We start from the raw sequence: 18362 nt of genomic DNA, 5'->3' as shown, positions 1-18362 counted from the left end.
AGGTCTCAGCAGACTGGTCCCTCACCTCCCAAGTTTATCTGACCTCTTCATGGTCCCCAAGGTCTGTAGTTAGGGGTCATGTATTCTGAAGGACAGGCCCTGAGGTTACCGCCCCTCCCATACTCGGTGCTATGCTGGATTGCTTTTGCTTTTGCTAGTTCTATCCCCTGTTTGAGAGCTGGATTTCTAAAACTCTTCGTCAAGGGAACATCTGGAGTGGAAGGTGGGGGACACAGGTTATTGGGCCCTATCCAGTCCAGATTCTAGTTAAACCCCCGAGGGGATCTAGGAACCAGAGCTCTGCAAAGGTGCCTTATTTAGGAAAAATAGGCAAGTTTAATGGAGCCCCCTGGTAAGGATTCTTGTAATTATCCCTGTATCTTCCTTTACTCCTGTTCTGGCTTTCAGAGCTTCAACTTGGCCTTGTTCTTCTTTGTGACCCCCTCTCACCCCACCCCCCACCCCCACCCCGCTCGACCTCTGGCCTTGAATGTAGTTGGTACTAGAGTTCTGTTGGTAGAATACATAAGTGGATGAGTGATTTGCATTGCACAATGAATTCGAGGGAAAACAAAAAGCAGGTATTTAATTTTGTAAAGCTATTAAAGGGGGAACATGTAAGAGTGAAAAGAGTGCTGCTATCATGCTGGAAAGTCTGAATTTGGCACTGTATGATGGCCTGGCCTTGGGCAAATCCTCTAACCTTCCGGCTGATGTCCTCCTCTGTAAAATGGAGTGAAGGTCAGAAATAGGTGTGAATGTGTTTTTAAAACTAGAAAGTGGATTCAAATCAGGAGTGAAGAATAGTCATGGTTGGGACCGGGGCACAGAACCAGCACAACAGGGTTGCTGTGTGGTCAGGTCCAAGGCCTTAGGCTCTACAGGAACCAGGAAGGAGTTTGAGTGGGATGGCAGCCCAGGCCTGCTCCAGGCCTGCTTCCCTTGTGTTCTGTCCGGTTCCTGCGCCAACCAGGGCCCTCCATTCTGTGAGCCACTGTCCTAGTCCTGCTGGGCCCAAGGGACTGTGGCCACATTTTGTGGCTTCACAGGTGCTCCATGGACAGTCCCAGGGAAGGCTTTAAGGTGAGGGTCCTGTGCTTTAGGGTAGGGAGGAGGTGAGGAGAGGACGCTCCAGGGATGGTGAGCAGCTGGCCTGGGAGTTGACCAAGACCAGTCATGCATGCCTGTACCCACTCAGCAAATATCTGAGTGCCTCCCAGGATGAGACTCTAGAACCTAGTCCACGTGATCAGTCTACTGAGAATTTGAATGAGAGTGATGCGAGCTGCCTAGAGTTGGGACGTGCAGGCCTGTCCCAGTGCCTGGCCTCCCTGCAGTCTCTGGGCTGACCTGTTACTGTCCCCTGACCATTCCCACCTGATATCTGCCTTAACCCCGATTGTCTCCGTATGTGTAGCAGCACGCACCATGCAGAGCTTGGCTGGGCCCAGGGAATGGAGAGGGCAGTGGACCAGAGTAAGTGGCGTGTACGTGTATCTCCCCAGCAGCAACAGCCCTCCTGCCTTCGTGGGCACTTCAAGTCACTGTGCTATCGAGGGCCACCTTAGCAGTCTCGTAGGAGGCATGACACCTCACTTTTCAGGTGAGAAAAACAATTGAAGCCATCAAGGTATCAACCCTGAGCCACATGGCTAGTCAGTGGTGGAGCCAGGACTTGAAGTCAGAGCTTTTCAGATTGGGGAAAACTGGAATATTGGGAAAAATTTAAAAACATGTGCTCTTTGTCTGACTTCAAAATTAATGCATGTAAAAATATCAGTTTTATAAATGGGGAGGACTTATAAAGTGTAAGTCACTACCTCTAAACCCCCACAGGTATGAGATAATCCCTGTTCACAGTTTGTTATGTTCTCCACAGACATTCACTGTTATTTCACTCATATTGCAATCTAATGAACAAACTGAACTAACAAGCAAAATAGGCAGACTCATAGATAGAGAGCAGGCTGCCAGCTGTGGGGGGTGTGTGTGAAGGGATTGAAGAGAAAGAATTCATGAAAAAATAAAGACAAGACATTTACTAATATTTATATTCATTCTTGTTGTAGCAAGTGTAATATTATACACATATTTTACAATTTCCTTTTATTTGTTTATCCTCACTGGAGGATATGTTTATTGTTATGAGAGAGAGAGAGAAAAATATCAGTGTGAAAGAGAAGCTTTGATCAGTTGCCTCCCGTACACGTCCTGACCGGGGATCACACCCACAACCTAGGTATGTGCCCTGACCAGGAATTGAACTTGCAACCTTTTGGTTTACAGGATAGTGCTCCAGCCAACTGAGCCACCCAGCCAGGGCTTCAATTTGTATATATTTTGAAATAAAGAAAAATATACTTTAAAAAAATAAAATAAATTTAAAAAGTGAATCCCCATTCATCATCAAGCTCCAACAACCATCAATTTTCCTGTTCTTATGTAATCTTTTCTCTCCACTTTCACTTTTTCCCCTGGATTAAGGCAAATCTCAAACATCTTATCATTTCTTCATTAATACTTAAGTATGTTTCCAGAGATGAGAATTTTTCAGAAACATTACACAATACTAAACAAAATTATCATACTAAACAAAATTGAACAATTCTTAATATCAACTAATATCCAGGTTAAGTCTAATTTTTGTCAGTCACCTCACAAATGCCTTTTTACGGTGGTTTGTTTGATTTGGTTCCCGTGGCCCCTCACACTGCTGCTGGGTGGCATGTCTCAAGTGTCAGTTGCTCTACCTCCACACCCCTCCCATGCGATTTGTTTTCTGGAGAACTTGGGCTATTTGCCCTGTAAAAAGTTCCGCATTCTGGATTTGCTGATTGCCTCCTCCTGGATTTGTTGAACACATGCATCGATGCCCCACATTTTCTGTAAATGGGTAATTCATTTAAAGATTCGATTAAACTCTGTTTCCTTTTTGAAGACAAGAATGCGTCATTGTTGGAGCTGTGTACTTCTTATTGCATCATTTAAGAAGACTGTCATTTAAGATTGGTCCATGAACTTGACTTTATGGTTATCTTTCTGCATATGTACACTCAAAATCCTTCATGTTATTTATTTTTAAAAATTTTTTTTTTTTTTTATTTCAGAAAGGAAGGGAGAGGAAGAGAGAGATAGAAACATCAATGATGAGAGAGAATTATAGATTGGCTGCCTCCTGCATGCCCCCCTACTGGGGGTTGAGCCCACAAACCGGGCATGTGCCCTTAACCGGAATTGAACCCGGGACCCTTCAGTCCGCAGGCCAAGGCTCTATCCACTGAGCCAAACCAGCTAGGGCAAAAAAAATCTCTCATTTTAAAAGTTTGTGTTTGTTTGTTTTTAAAGAAACACATGTGTTGGGTGGTTGAGCTAGAATGACAAAGGCCATGATGTGGTCCCCACACGCAGGCTTCATTCTGTGTGAGGAGGGGAAGCACCGATCGTGAGGAAGGTCTTGGAGCCACGGCCAGCAGGCACTGGGCTGCCGGCAGCCAGCGAGCTGCCCTCTGGGACCTCACGTAAAATGATGAAACTGAGTGAAAAGTGGCGGTGAGCCGGTTCCTCTCCGAGCTCAAGTCACTGAGCTGCTGTCGTGGGGAGGGAGACTCGTGAGTGCAGAGTCCTGGGTGGTGGTGTGCGGAAGCTGCTGGGTCTGAGGACGGTGGCTTCTCGGTCCTTGCCTTCTCACACTTTGGGAGCTGAAATCGGGGTGGCCTTCTGGTGCTCCAGTGGTGAGTCTCGGATTGGGGCGGGCTGTCTGCTTGCAGAGAGTGGGTAAGAGGACCCTTCGCAGTACAGTTTCGGGGCTGGAAAGGGTGCCTCCATTTACAGATGAGAAAACTGTGGCCCAGAGAGAAGGGAGGTTCCCCAAACCACCCATCCCCTGGAACCAGCATCCAACCTCCGGTTCTCCGACTGTGCTGGCCAGCTAGCCTTTCCTGCTTGGAATTTCTGAGGTGGTGAGGGTGGCCGATGAGGTTCTTCACCATCTGCACCCAGAATGTCTGAGGATCCTTTGGTGTTGGCCTTATCGTCCTTCTTGTTCAATTCCTGGCAGGGTCTTTGATTTGGAAGAGGTGATGAACGTGGTCGCTTTCTCCTAGAATTTGGTGGCCAGCGTGGTCTGTGGTGGCACAGTGGTTTGAGGTCAAACTGGGTGTCATGAGTCCCAGTCTCAGCTCCACACTAATCAGTTTGCTGAGAATTCTCAAGCCACAATTTCCTAAAAAGATTGGACCAGGTTTGCCCAAAGCATGGTGTGAGTGTGCCAAATGGTTTTCGGTGGTATGAGGTTAAAAGATTTCCCTTCATTATACTTATATTTATTTATCCCTATGGTAAGCAGTACTGGTTTTCTATTTTCCGCAGTGTCATAAACCTCCTCTTTAAAGGTATTGAGTTGGTAGATTTAGATAAAATAAGTAGGTGATATTCTAACCTGGCAGAAGGCGGACTACAGAGATGGCAGTGTGGAAGGCATTGGACCAGATGACCTTCCAGGTCCTTCCTCACTTCCTCACCTCTCAGAGTTACAGGGTTTTCTTCATATTCTGGCATATGCCAGTCACCATCCTCCTGGCCTGAGCAGACTCCCCTGCCAATATAGAGGCTATCCAAAGTTAGGGGACAGCCTGCGAATGTTCAGTTAGACTGAGCATGTCTTTATCAGCCGGGCGTTATCCTGGGAGAATGTAGGGACAGGGAGGTCCAGTCCTGTGGAGTCATCGGAAGCTGCTCTGTATTGTGCGGTTTGTGTGGTAAATTCTGGGCCGTGTTCATTGAAAGTTTCTGAGTCCTTGCTGTCTGGGTAATGCCCCACGACTATCATTCTCTGCAGCTCCTGGGAAGTCACCTCCGGGGTTCAGTCCTAATCTGAACATCTGGAACTGAGAGAAGATGGGGGGGGTTGGCATGGAGGTGAGGGGGTGAGCTGCAGAAATGGGCAATCCCAGGCTCTCTGCCTTTCAGGACTTTCCTGGGAGCGTCTTCACTCAAGAGTTTGCTGACAGCCAAGCCAAGGATGGCAAGCAAGGGGCCCTCAGCCTCTGCGTCCCCCGAGAACTCCAGTGCGGGGGGACCCAGCGGCAGCAGCAATGGTGCTGGCGAAAGCGGAGGGCAGGACAGCACCTTTGAGTGCAACATCTGCCTGGACACAGCCAAGGATGCCGTCATCAGCCTATGCGGCCACCTCTTCTGGTCAGTGCCCCCTCCCAGAGCGCACACTGCTGGTTTCAGAAAGCTCATAGCCCTGGACAGAGCTGGGGAAGGTTCCCACACACTTCGGGTCCTGCCATACTCGGGTCCAAAGACAGGCAACCTGGGTTCTCATCCCAGCTCGGGGGCCAACCCAGTCCCCACCCTGGGCTCCGTATCCCCATCTCTAAAGTAACAGCTCCCCATTTAGTGAGCACTTACTGCTTGCTGCTTGCTTGTTAGCCAAGAGGCAGGGTAGTGCAATGGTGTTGAGCAAGGACTGTGGAGCCAGGCTGCCTGGCTATGAATCCCGACTCTTCCACTTTCCTATGGGATGACCTTGGGCAGGGTACTTGCACACTGCCTCATTTTATAGGGTTGTGAGCGTTAGATGATGTGAAATATGTCAAAGGCTTAGAAGAACACATAGCACAGAGTAAATATTGTGTGTGAGCTGGGATCCTAATAATTGTTACTGTATTTTGCGTAGCTTATCAAAATGAAGTGGCAGAGTCAGTGTCCGTTCCAGCCTCGATGGTTACAGAAGCCCCTCTTGGCTCTGAGAATCTGGGTAAATGTTTAGATCTTAAGAATTAAGCCGGGTATCATTAGAAAGAGCACAGACTCTAAAATGAAACAGGTGCTTCTCATTGGAGTGGTTTGTCTCTGAACAGATCTGCTGCCCTCTCTGTGCCTCAGTTTCCTTATCTGTAAAATGGAAATAATTGCACTTCCTCAAAGGTTAGTGTGACCATCTAGTGATAGGAACAAATGCAAAGCTATTCAGCCACAGGCTGGCACACAGTAGTTGCTTTATAAATGGGAGTGATCATCATCATTGTTATACTCTTTCATTTTCCCCTGAGGAGAAGTTACCTCCACCTCCCCCACAGCCTTTGTGGGAAGTTGCCAGTGGAGATCTGCCGTGATTTAGGGTGTCTCAGGCCCAGTTTGGAGTGACAATGCAAGATTAATGTTGAAGACAGATGTCAGGTGTCTGTTATGTCCAGGGAGATTGTGTATCTGGATTGTGAGGCTAAACTGTGGTTCAGGAATTGGGAAAGGAATTGTCCTCTGAGTTTAAATTTTACTCAGGTAAAGAAACGTGGTATTTGAGAAGCAGAAATCATATCCATATTTTCCACTGTCCTGACACATAGTAGGTATGCAATTGACATTTGTTACTTGAATGAGTGAATCAAGAGAGAAATAAAAGTTAATAATCCGGAGTTAGAGGGACTTTTCCTTCAATTCTGTAAATGTCAGTTTTTGGGGGGTCTTTTTGCACTTAGGGCTGGGTGATAGAGGGACAGTAAACTGGAAGTCAGGAACTTATTTTTTAGCCCTGGTGCTATACTCAAGTCATTTAATATTTCTGAGCCTGGTTTCCTCATTTGGAAAATGAGAGATTGGGCAACAACCTATGGAGTGTAGCTCACTAAGCTGAAGGTAGCCCCACCCTTCTCGTTACTTAAAGATGTTTTTAACGGTAGACCTGAACTTGAAGCTACTTACTGCCGGCCGAGCTCTCAAGGCTGAGGACAGCCTGAAAGTGTTGTTAAACTGGATCTAGATCCACACGTTCCTTTAGAGTCTGAGGAAGCTATGAATCCGCTGAAATTGAGTCCAAAATATTACGTGTGTACATGTGTGAATGAGGGCATGAGAATGTTCCTATGAATTTTTCTACATAGAGGGACCTAGCTTTTTTTAATCCTCACCCAAAGATATATATTTTAATTAATTTTAGAGAGAGGGGAAGGGAAAGAGAGAGAGATAGAGAAACATCACTGTGAGAGAGAAGCGGATCGGTTGCCTCCTGTATGCCCTGACCAGGTTTTGAACTTGCAACCTGGGTGTGCGCCCTAACCAGGAGTCAAACCCGCAGTCATTTGGTATATGGGATGATGCTCCAACCCACTGAGCAACACTGCTCAGGCCTGGGTTCCTTAGCTTTTATTGGATTCTTTTAGAGGCCGAAACCCCTCAGAGTTTTACTTGTAGAGAAGTTGGGTCTGGGATGGTCTGACCGTGGGCGTCTTCACAAGTAGTGGGGTCCCGGGGTGGAGGCGGCGTCTTGCCTCCATGGCCTCATTTTTCCGTGTTTGTAGCCCCTCTTCTAATTTCTGGCTCCAGCGATTCCCCTGCTCAGTGGGCTGGCCGTGCTCCACACTTCTCCCAGTTTTCCCGTGTTCTGCTCCTGCCCCGATGTTTCTGCTAATGAGAACATTTATTTTCCTCTCCCTCTCTTTTCTCCTTGATGGCTGGTTGCCCTGGGGACTCTGACAGTTGGCCGTGTTTACATCAGGTAAGGTGCATTTCATTTTACGCTGTCTTTCATCACCTATGGTTGCACAAGACACTCCTGGTCTCAGGAGACTGCCGTCAGAAACTGCAATCTCCCCTGCTTGTGGGCTCATTGGCTCGCTTCCCTCAGCCCCCATTACCCACCTGCCCGCTGACAGGCACTTGAGGAAACGGATCAGTGTGGTGCCCGGGATGGCCCTGACTGCTGCCAGTGGCTTTTGTGGCCTTCGCAGGCCACTGCCTCTCGGGGCCTCAATTCCTCAACTGAAAATGGGGTTGGATTTGATAATATGTTAATTTTTTATTTTTGAGATTGTGCCTCTAGAAAGTGTCTCCTATCATATCAACCTTCCCCCTACTCTTAAAGGTCTTGAAAATGTTAGGAAGGGGAAAACATTTTGGTCTCAACAGAGAGCTATTGTGACAGGAACGTCTATTTTCCCAGCTTTAGGTTATTATGAAAACCAGGTAGTAAGTATTCACCAAGACCCAGGCCTGGCATTCACAACGGCCTATGAGTAAGCCCTGCAAGCTGGCTGCCTCCACGGTGGTTGTCAGTGGAGCCCCACACTAGTAGGGGGCTTAGGAACGTGGGGGGAGAACAGAAGTTCCAGAAGTTAGAGCCTCAGCATCTGGATGGGAGAAGGTAGGGGAAACTTACCTGCTAAGTTCAGGTTGTGCATTCTGATCCCAGTGGAACCTGGTGAAACGTGTCTGCTATAAATTTATAAAGAGCACAGTATACATAAGTTTTGGGGCTTTTGACAGTAAGATAAAGGAGATAAGATATAAAACCATTAAACACTGCCTTTTCCTTGGCTCTGAAGTCCTAGATTCACATTTATAGAACGCATTTTTCTCTCCTGCTTGCAGTGGTTGGAGACCAGACCTAACAGACAGGTGTGTCCAGTTTGCAAAGCTGGGATCAGCCGAGACAAGGTCATCCCCCTCTACGGCCGGGGCAGCACTGGGCAGCAGGACCCCAGGTGAGGCCTCGGAGCACCTCTCACACCCAATCTTCCCCTTTGGACATGAATTCACTTCCATTCAGCACCGACTCACCCCTCGCTTTACTTAGTGCTCGCAGACCCTCAGTTCTGAGGCAGTTGGAGTCCAGATGGAAGTTAGCCAGGAGGGGAAGGGAGCCAGGTTGCCACTTGCTGAGCTATAGTACAGATATCCACTGAGCGTCTGTCAGGGGCAGGCGATGTACTCGGTGCACAAGACATCACAGTTGCAAGTGTGCAAAGTGCTGTGAAGGAGCAGCCTGGGAAGCAAGGTCCCAACAGGAGTCTGCAGAGAGGTGGCTTGCTGTAGCAGTGCCGTATAAAATATGGGGGGAGGAAGGGACGGGGGTCTGGGAGGCTTGTGGAGTTGAAATTTCTGGAAATGAAGGTGTGGGTGGGTCTGGCATTCTCCAGACACAAGTACTGAGAGCCCTTTGTGATGTGGCGCGTACACACACACACACACACCCCTAAACTCCCCAGCACACCCAGTGGCCAGACACATTGGACTTCTCTTAAAGGGTCTACCCTTTCACGTTCATGAGCCTTTGTATTTGTTGTCCCTTTGCCTCTTCTGCCTGCCCCAGTTCCACCCCTCCTCCTCCTTAAACTTCTGCCCATCTGGAATGAGCAGCCCTAAAGCTACTTCCTCCTTGAAATGGCACTTATTCCCCACATTAGCTGCTCTCACCCATGCTCCCACCCCATTTGGTTCATACCTCTATAAAGAAGTCCCTCCCACACTGTATTGTGATTGGTGGTAGCCCCCGTTAAACCATGAACACCTCAAGAGTAGGGTCTGTCTTCAGCCTTAGTATTGGTAACAACCTACCTGTGCTTGATGGGTAGCAAGTCCTCAGTCCGGTATTTGTGGGACGCGTGATGGAAGAGGCTGGGGCCCAGAGACAAGATAGAGGACATACCCAAGAGGAGTGGGTGGTGAAGCTGGAGTTAATGGGCGGGTCAGAGAGACCATGAGTCTCAGCCCTCTCTGCTGACAGGCCACTGTTTCAGTTTGGATTTGGGATTTTTTTATTTTATTTCATGACCCCTATATCACACTGGTCCAGGGGTAGGTGTCTGGCTGGCATTCTGGGTCATGCTGTCTGTGAGAGGAGTAGGCTCAGTGCAGTCTGATGAGCATCTTATAAACAAGCTGATTTTCTCCTTGGTTTTCCATAGGTAGAGAACACTTGCAGGTAGAACAAAGAGTTATTTAGTGTTTGGTTTATTTTGGCATAGGTACGCGTGCTGGGCAGGAAGGGGGCGGGCCCTGGTGAAGAACTCCCACTTCACTTGGGAGCAGCTCAAAGCAGTATGTAATAAACCTATCTACACCGTTTCTGTTTCAGAGAGAAGACCCCGCCCCGTCCTCAAGGCCAGAGGCCAGAGCCGGAGAACAGAGGGGTGAGGAAGATGCTAGGGAAAGCTTCTAGAAATAAGCGCATGGCTTCAGAAGTTTCTCTGTTGGCCCTATACTTTTTCCTCCTTGATTAAAAGTAAAGGAAATTTTGTAGAATACAGAAAGGAAAAGGAGAAAAAAAAACACTTATAATCCCACCATCCAGAGATAACCACTGGAAACATTTTGGTCTATTTTCTTTTTTCTTTTCCTATAGTTATATATATACACACACACACATTTTATAGATCTTTTTATGTCTATGTGTTTTACTTATAGATTTGTGCATATATATATATATATATTTTTTTACTATTTGGCTCCTGTTTTATAACCCTCTTAAAATGTCATTCATTTTATACTAAGCGCCTTCTGTGTGCTGGGCATCATTCTAGGCACTGATGATATAGCAAAGATCTTGCCCTTACGGAATTTACATTCTCAAAGAGGGGTAGATTTTCATTGATATATCTTGAGATTTTACATGTCAGTAATATTTTATGTAGCTGTTTAATGCTCCAATGTATGGACTTCACAAAATTCATTTAATTCATTTTTGGACATTTAGCTGTTTCCTTTTTTTTTTCCCCTAACCTAAAAATATTCTGATGAACTTAGAGATAGATTTTTGAGCAGGTTCATGATTATTTTACTGGGATAAATTCTTAGAAGTAGAATTACTAGCTCAAAAATTTTGTGCATTTAAATCAGGCATTAGCAAAATATTTATTCATTCTTCCAGAATCGCACAAGTATATTTTTATTTCCACATTTTCTTTAAAATATATTTTTATTGATTTCAGAGAGGAAGGGAGACACACACAGAGAGAGAAACATCAATGATGAGAGAGAACCATTGATTCGGGTTCGATCGGAATCGAACCCGGGACCGTTCAGTCCACAGGCCGACACTCTATCCACTGAGCCAAACCGGCTAGGGCATTTCCACATCTTTTTTTTTTTTTTATCTGTATGGTGTGTGTGTGTGTGTGTGTGTGTGTGTGTGTGTGTGTGTGTTTTATGTAGTCGTCACCATTCTGTTGCTTAAATTTTAATTTTGGCAATATATTCTGTGATGCTCTGTCCTGTCCTCTTTATTTATTTAGTTGAATATTGATGCATTATAATTTAGGTTTTCTCATTGAAGGACCTATTAGGTTCTTCCAGGTTTTGCTTTATAAATAATGCTATAGTGACCAACTTGGCACATTTCCCTCCCTCCCACCCCTGCCCCCCTATTTGAATTATGGCATTTCCTTAGGATTCCCAGGAGTGTGATTATTGAGTCAGGGATCTTGAAATTGAGGGTCTCTTCTCCAAATTACCCTCAATAGTAACAGCAACGAACACTTGTTGAATGGTTATTATATGCATGTGTAGCTTATACTGACGTTCCCTTATTATTGGGCATAAGGGTTATCGCCAACTTTGCTGTTACAAAACATGTAGAAACTCTTACTGGCTAGCGTGGGACCCTGGGAAGAACCGGGAGCTCTAAGAACCTGACTTGCTTTCGCAGAGAGTTTTTCTTTGGGTAGAGCCCGATCTTTCTGGCATTCAGATCTCCTTAGCTGGGATTCCTTGTAGGCTAGATGGGCCGCCACATTCCTCTGCCTCGGGATCTAGATGGGAGGAAAAGATGTCCCCCCTTGGAAACGCGGCAGAGGGTAGGGAGGAGAGGTGGATGCCACATGTAAGGTGACGTGTTTAACAGGTGCGAGAGAGGCCTGCTTGTTCCACTTCTGAATTGCATTTCTTCTGCACAGGGATTTCAAGGATTTGGATTTGGAGATGGTGGCTTCCAGATGTCTTTTGGAATTGGGGCGTTTCCCTTTGGGATATTTGCCACAGCATTTAACATAAATGATGGGCGGCCTCCTCCAGGTAAGACCCTGTTCCCTTGGTAATCCTGCTTGAAGGCTCTCTGGAATCCAGCAGTATGTAGGTGATAGATGATTGTTACTATAATCAGCCTTCAAAATGTGCTAAACTCTTTGCAGGTTACTGGTAGTCGTGCTAACGATAATACATACTTAGCAAGTATCAGGCATGTTCAAAGTACTTTCCGTTAAAAATTCAGGATCCGCATGAGAACCCTTGGGACAGATGTGCAATTAGCTCCATTTTGCAAATCAGAAAATACTTAGGTAATGTTTCCCAAGATGTACCCCGTGCCCATAAAATGAAAAGGTATAAACCACACCCAGCTGAAGAAGAGCTTAGTTCTGCACATGTACCCCATCCTCACTTGGACCTTTGGGGGCTGGAAAGGGCAGTATGTGACCCCAAGGAGTGAGGGCCTCTCTGTTCTCTGGCATCTCTGTCCAGTTTCCCCCGGGACACACATGGGGCTGGTCCCAAACCCCAACCCTTTGGGAACTATGCCTATGTCTGCCACCTGCTGCTGCTTTTCTGCCTCCAGTCAGCTTGAGAATGCCAGCTGCAGTCTGTATAGAGCAGGGTGACGAGGTGGGTGCTCTGTACTCTGTCACAGCATGACACCCAGGCCAAGATCCTTACCATGGAACCTGCAGAACCGCCCAGGTCAGCTGAGCTCTGCTGCAGTCCTAGGAGCCTTATGTGTGCTGGGCACAGTAGGGACCAGTGCGTACTTCTGGCCTCGAGCTTATGCTCTAGGGACAGTAACCCACTCCTGGGCCATCCCAGGTGTCCCCTGGCCTCACTCTGGTGCCCAGCAGGCAATCACTGAGCCTGTTGACTGCCTGCCTGCATGAATCCGTCAGAGCACCTCATTGGAGAAGAGTACAGAACCAAGAGGTCATGAGGAAGGAGGCCCCAAAGGGCAGGGCCCCGTGAAGGCAGCAGGAACCTGCCTGGTAGCTCGCTTCCTTCTAACCTGGTCCAAGGTTCACCTTGCGTTCCCCAGGAAAACAGGCTGCCCTCTGGATCTCTGGATCTCTGGATCCTCCTGCCACAAGCAGACAGTTTTCTCTTATCATGATACCGCTTGCTCATTGGGGTGGAGGTGCTCTTAACTCTCTTTCTCTAATAGTCAGGACAGGGAGCTATACATAGCAGCTTTTCTCAAAGCAGCGAGGAGGGGAAGCCCAAGTTCTCAGCCTACTTCTACCCCTAGTTTGCTGGGCCGTGAGGGAAACCGGTCATTTTGCCTGTCTGGGCCCTAGTGCCCTCCTCTAGAAAAGGAAGGCACTCCACGCCGGGCTCTCTGAGACCCTCCGGGTTCAGCAGCGCCAGAATCTAGAGACTCCATGACTCGGAGGCGGTGCTTTGGTTCCTTTTTTAATTGAATTTATTGGCGTGACATTGGTTAAAAAAATTATATGGGTTTCAGCTCTCCAATTCTGTAATACATCATCTGCATATTGTACTGTGTGTTCACCACCGACTTTAATTTCTTCCTACAGAAAATGGGAATAGTACTCACCAAGCAATAATGTGTGTGCAAACACTGTGCACACAGAAGGTGCTTAACAAACGTAGCTTTCCTTTCATCATTCCCTCTAAGAGTTTCCCCACTTACTTGCACCTATAGGCCAAACCCTCTGAGGATACGTTGGAGATCTTGTCCTCATTGTTATATTATTCCACATATTTTCACAATTCCAGTTTTGTTTTGCCTGATGTTATTTGGGGTTTGGAAATCTTTTTAGTGTGCAGGATTCTGTAAAGAGATGAAGGTTGATGCTTCTCGACTTCGGTCCCAAGTGGGCGTGTGCACAGCTAACACCTCTCTTCTCCCTCCTGTCTCCAGCTGTCCCCGGAACGCCCCAGTACGTGGATGAGCAGTTCCTGTCACGCCTCTTCCTGTTTGTGGCCCTGGTGATCATGTTCTGGCTCCTGATTGCCTAGTGCTGGGCTCCTGGCCTCACCCATGGCAGGGCCTCCGGACTGGTGCCACACCAACCCCACTCCTGATGTTTGGCTTCCTGGATAATCCCGAGCGCTGGAATCAGTGGGGTCCGTAACACATCAAGGAATCTTGCTTCTCCACCAGAGCTTTAGGACTCAAGACTTGTCGAGAACCCTGGAGTGTGGCCACTGCCATAAACCCTCAGGCCTTGGCACTGCGTCGTCTCTCCTGGGTTACAACATGAAATCCTGTTCCAGCCAGCTCAGTAGCTCCTGACTCTGCACCGGGAAGAGGCAGAAGAGAGAAACTGTCGGTGCAACTTCACCTGCGTTTAATGTTATAAGAACAAAGGGATGAACCAAATGTTAATTGTGGAAACTTCCTCTCATCTCATTAGATACCCCTTGGTAAGTGGCCTCTGAGGTCAGTGGGGGTTCTCATACAGAGAGGTTCCCCTGCCAGATCTCAATGCTGCTCTGCCCTGCCCTATTCCCTCCTTCCTCTCCCTCGGCAGAGGTGCAAGAAATTGCTGTCCTATAAAGATCCTAATTGCAGCAGCTGAAGCTGGAGGCGCATCATGAACTCACCAGAGACCCAAAGATCTTTATTGGCTCTGGCCATCCTCAGCGTCTTTGGCCCGAGAGCGGCTTGAATGACCTTGTTTTTTGGCATAGATCGTCCTGGGAGACGTGTCTCCACTCACAGATTTCTCATCACCTTTCCCCCCAAAACCACACACATGTTCCTCTCTGCCAGAGGGCACAGCCTCCACTGCTGCCGTGCATGAGGAAAGACCTGCAGCTGGGACTGCAGAGGGATTCAGAGCTCCGACGCAGGAACAGCCGCACAGCAGCCCTGTCCCCAAGGCCGCAGAAGCTCCGCGTGCATCTCCTCGCAGACCTGCCCAAAGGAAACGGGGGTTTGTCAAGTGTGCCCCGCCGCATGTTGAAGACCATCCGCCAAATTGTCCTTAATGAAGAGGCGGCAAAGGGGGAAGCCCCTAATTTGATACGGATTGTGGACACCTCCTTGAACATGTGCTAAAACCCGGGAAGCCTGTGCCTCCAGAGCAGGCAGCCTGGTGATTTGTTCAAGTCGGGCAGGGGCCTGGGGGCCTCAGCACGGTGACACGTGGGGTGGCCTTTCTGTGGAAATCATGCTGCCCACGCCCTTGATTTGTGTTTCAACTTGACAAGCTTCTTTGTCCGAGTCTGATGGAGGGAGTGTGGTCCAGGCAAGAAGACGGTTTACTTGGTGGTGGAATAGTCTGTCAGGCCTCTTCCTAGAAATCCAGTCTATTCCAGAGACCCCAAGGCTGGGAGGAGATGGCCTTCCTCGGGAGCCTCTGTCACATCACCGGGCCACAGTGCTCCCGGCTTCCCTCCGGCAATAGCCAACAGAGGGTAGAAAGCCCCACCTAATGGTTTGTTTTTCTTTCCCAGACATGGCTCTGCATAGCATATGGAAACCAGGACCTTATCCAAGATGGGAAGCCCTCTTTCCCTCTCCATAGCCCCCATCCCTTTCTCCTTATAACCTGTCAATGCCAGAGTTCAGTGTTAAAAGACAAAATATAAGTATTGAATAAGTGGTTCATTTGCTGAATCCATTTGATAAGAATAAGCCACCAGCTTTACAGTGTGCCTCATGGATTTTAAATACCTTGGGGGCACCCGCTCAATCGTGCTCTTTTTATCACCTAGAAATCCCCAAAGTGGAAGGTGCCCCTGGAGTATCTCAGCTGGAGAAGGCGGGTGGGATCCCTCAGTGCAGTGCCTCCACCTAGTGGTGGGGGAGAGGACGTCAATCTATTGGGCCCAACAGAAAATGGGTTTCCAGAAAAAAGGTTAAGGAAGGGATGTGGGTAGGAAGATGAATCACTTGGACTCTAATAAATGGAGTGAGTCAGGAAAGCTCTACCAGCAAAGGTATAATCACTTGGACTCTTAAAGGAAGTGAGCCCAGATGAGCTCTACCAGCAAAGGTATCCCAGGAGCCTGTTAGCAAAGCCAGGCTGGCTACCTGCCCTTTGATTTTTCATCTTATAGGTCCCCACTCATGCTCTGCCAGGGGCTGGGGCAGGAGAGCCGATTTGGGACTGCTGGCCCAGCCCTGATAGGGAGCCCCCCTCCCACAACCCCTCTGCAGGCTCACAGACACCCCCCACCCCTCCACCCCCCACCCCCCGCCAAGGCAGTTTTCCCTTCTTGTGTGTGTTTTCTATGTTCTTAGTCTCTACTCCTACTCCTGCCGCCTTTGCGGATCAGGACCAGCTCCCAAACACAGACAGAAAATGATACCATGTACAGCGGCACACCTTGACCAGTTGCTAATTTTCACTGTTGTGAAAGTGATTTGATTTAGAATTAAATGGTTTTACATTACTGCGAGCTGTGGGCTTCTTATCCGTGTCATGGGGTCAGGGGGATGGGTTAGGGAGGAGTCACACTGGCCTGGCCCCTGGAAAACACCTGTGTGTCCTTGGGAATGTCACCCTGAAGACAAAGTCTTCAAACAGCCATTGAGGAGTAGGCTGGAGGCCTGGCCTCATCCATAGCCCTGCCCAAGGGGTGACGGGTCTGACAGGCAGCACTGACCCCGACAAGTATGTGGAATTCCTAAGCTCGCAGGCTGCCACATGGATCTTAGCTGTGGCCCATCAGAGCGGGAGGACAGACGTTACTGTCAGCAGCTTCCTGCATGCTCTGTGACAGGGCAGGCAGCCTGCCCAGCAGGGTGTGCTGCTCCACGGAATTCCGGAATTCCTCGGCAGCAGAATGGGAGATGGAAGATGGTGAGGTCACAAACCCTGCCCATCCTCAGGCTTCCCGGCACACCAGAGCTACAGGTCATCCCTCAGAGTGGAGCTCTTTTCTCCCTTACACTGTGACCTAATAGTTACCAAGTTGATTAGTCGCGTGGCTCAGTGCTTCTCAAGGCCCCTCAGCCAGCTAGCAGCTGCCAGAAGCCGGTCTGCTGTCCTAACTCCTAGTCCAGTGCTCTCTCCTCCGTAAAGAGGAGCCTGCAGGACGAGTCCAGTAGACAGGTGTGTTTACTTTGGCCTACATGGCATTTTTAGAACTTTAATGTTCCCAACATTTTAAAAAGTGGAAAATTTCACCTAAACATCTGGATTTTTGGTTTGTCTGAAAAAACTGGGAAGATGGGATGTGCTGAGTTCATTTATATCCTTCCTTGGTCTGGCTAAGGATCTGACCCTGGAGTCGTGGTTGCACCCACCCCCGTTATCTACTGAGTGTCTGTTTATCCATAGTGGCTCAGAGGAGTGGCTTCTCTGAGCTGGAAGCTTCTAAAGAAAGTCCACGCTTAACCCCCCTCCCCCAAAGCTAGTTAATGGAGACCTATTTTCTCCATATTCCTATTCTTGATTCCAGGAGGGTTCCCAACCCAGCTCAGCTCCTCATGAGCTGTGCCATTTCGAGGTAGTGAGGCGTATCCTCTGGGCCTCAGCAGTCCCCATCTGTAAAATGGGCAGAGTCCTCCGTGTTGATTCCTCCCGCCCCGCGCGCTGCTGCATCTTTACCAGCTCCGACCCCACCGAGGGAGCCGCTCGCACTAGGGGGCGCTAAGGGCCGCCTCCGAGCCAGGGGCGGGGCCTGTGTGCGGGGGCGGGGGCGGGGCCTGTGTGCGGGGCGGGGCCTCGGCGGGCGGGCCTGGGTGCCAGGTGCGGGTTGGTCCTCCCGGGGCGCCGTAGGCGGTGCATCCCGCTCGCGCCCGGGGCCAAGGTCCTCGGTGCCTGAGGCGACAGCGGCGCGGAGCTGAGCGGCTGCGGCCCCCGCCCCTTCCTCCGCACTTCCGCGCCCGGGACCATGGCCGCGCCGGCGGGTAAGGGCGGGCCGCGCCATCCTGTCTCTCTCTCTCTCTCTCTCTCTCTCTCTCTCTCTCTCTCAAGCCGGGCCCGTGCGCCTGAGGGGATTCGGGCTGAGGGGACCCCCATGCGTTCGGACTCCTTAGAAGGCGAATTAGGGGAGTGAGCCCCGCGCTCCCCGAGACCCGGAGGTGATGGGGCTGGGGGACCTGGGGCGCTGGAGACGGAGGGCGCCCGGGGCAGGCGGAGGCACCCAGATCCCCAAACTAACGCCTTTCAGAGGAAGCAGAGGGCCTGGGTCCCCGTGGAGCGGGGACTTGTGGGGTGTGGAGAGTACGGGAATCTGGGGTTCGGGGCAGTTCAGATGGGATGGAACGTTCCCCGGGGTCCGGGTTTTCTGTGGGAAATGGGGGACAGTCTGACTCCCCGACAGGCTCCAAGCTCCTTGCCGCCGGTGCCTGGGGCGCTTTGCAGGAAATCGGGGAGTGGGGCCCCCCTTGGGGCTTCGGGACGGATTGGCGGTGAGGGGTCGGGAGCGTCCTCCCTGGGGGAGGGGGCCCCTGGGGCGCGGGGTGCTCCCTTGGCCTAAGACAAGACACGTGGCCAGACACCTGGAGGGGGAGGGGGAGGGGGAGCTAGGCCTGCACCCCCCCTCGGCCCCCTCACACACCGCCCCGCAGCTTCCTGCCCCCGCCCGCTCCCCCTGCCCCGGGGACTGGTGTTGCCCCGGCTTCCCAGCCACCGGAGCGGGTGGCCCGGCCCGCAGGCCGCCCGGGTCAGCGTCCAGGAGCT

General features: G+C 49.7%; 2 protein-coding genes across 4 annotated transcripts in view; both read left to right on the top strand.

The window, feature by feature from the left end:
- Window positions 1-16125, top strand: part of RNF185 (ring finger protein 185) — a 32735-nt gene extending 16610 nt beyond the window's left edge. For 2 of the 3 annotated variants that reach the window (XM_036353702.1, XM_036353699.1), the window contains exons 2-7: window positions 4969-5196; window positions 7483-7501; window positions 8374-8486; window positions 9860-9914; window positions 11676-11793; window positions 13643-16125. In XM_036353702.1, the coding sequence (XP_036209595.1) occupies window positions 5021-5196; window positions 7483-7501; window positions 8374-8486; window positions 9860-9914; window positions 11676-11793; window positions 13643-13740 (579 nt within the window). In that variant the 5' untranslated portion in view covers window positions 4969-5020 and the 3' untranslated portion in view covers window positions 13741-16125. Of the gene's footprint in view, window positions 1-1417; window positions 1604-4968; window positions 5197-7482; window positions 7502-8373; window positions 8487-9859; window positions 9915-11675; window positions 11794-13642 lie in introns of all 3 variants that reach the window. The other variant, XM_036353701.1, reaches the window with a different exon arrangement.
- Window positions 16126-17462: 1337 nt separating this feature from the next.
- The window catches only part of LIMK2 (LIM domain kinase 2), a 54836-nt gene continuing 53936 nt past the window's right edge, over window positions 17463-18362 (top strand). Inside the window, exon 1 of the mRNA XM_036353213.1 lies at window positions 17463-17587. Coding sequence (XP_036209106.1) covers window positions 17572-17587 — 16 coding nt within the window. The 5' untranslated portion in view covers window positions 17463-17571. The remainder of the gene's footprint in view (window positions 17588-18362) is intronic.

The sequence above is a fragment of the Myotis myotis genome, unplaced genomic scaffold (assembly GCF_014108235.1).
Source record: "Myotis myotis isolate mMyoMyo1 unplaced genomic scaffold, mMyoMyo1.p scaffold_m19_p_20, whole genome shotgun sequence".
NCBI lineage: Eukaryota > Metazoa > Chordata > Mammalia > Chiroptera > Vespertilionidae > Myotis > Myotis myotis.
Note: the sequence above shows the minus strand (reverse complement) of the source record. Positions and strands in the feature narration are given on the sequence as shown.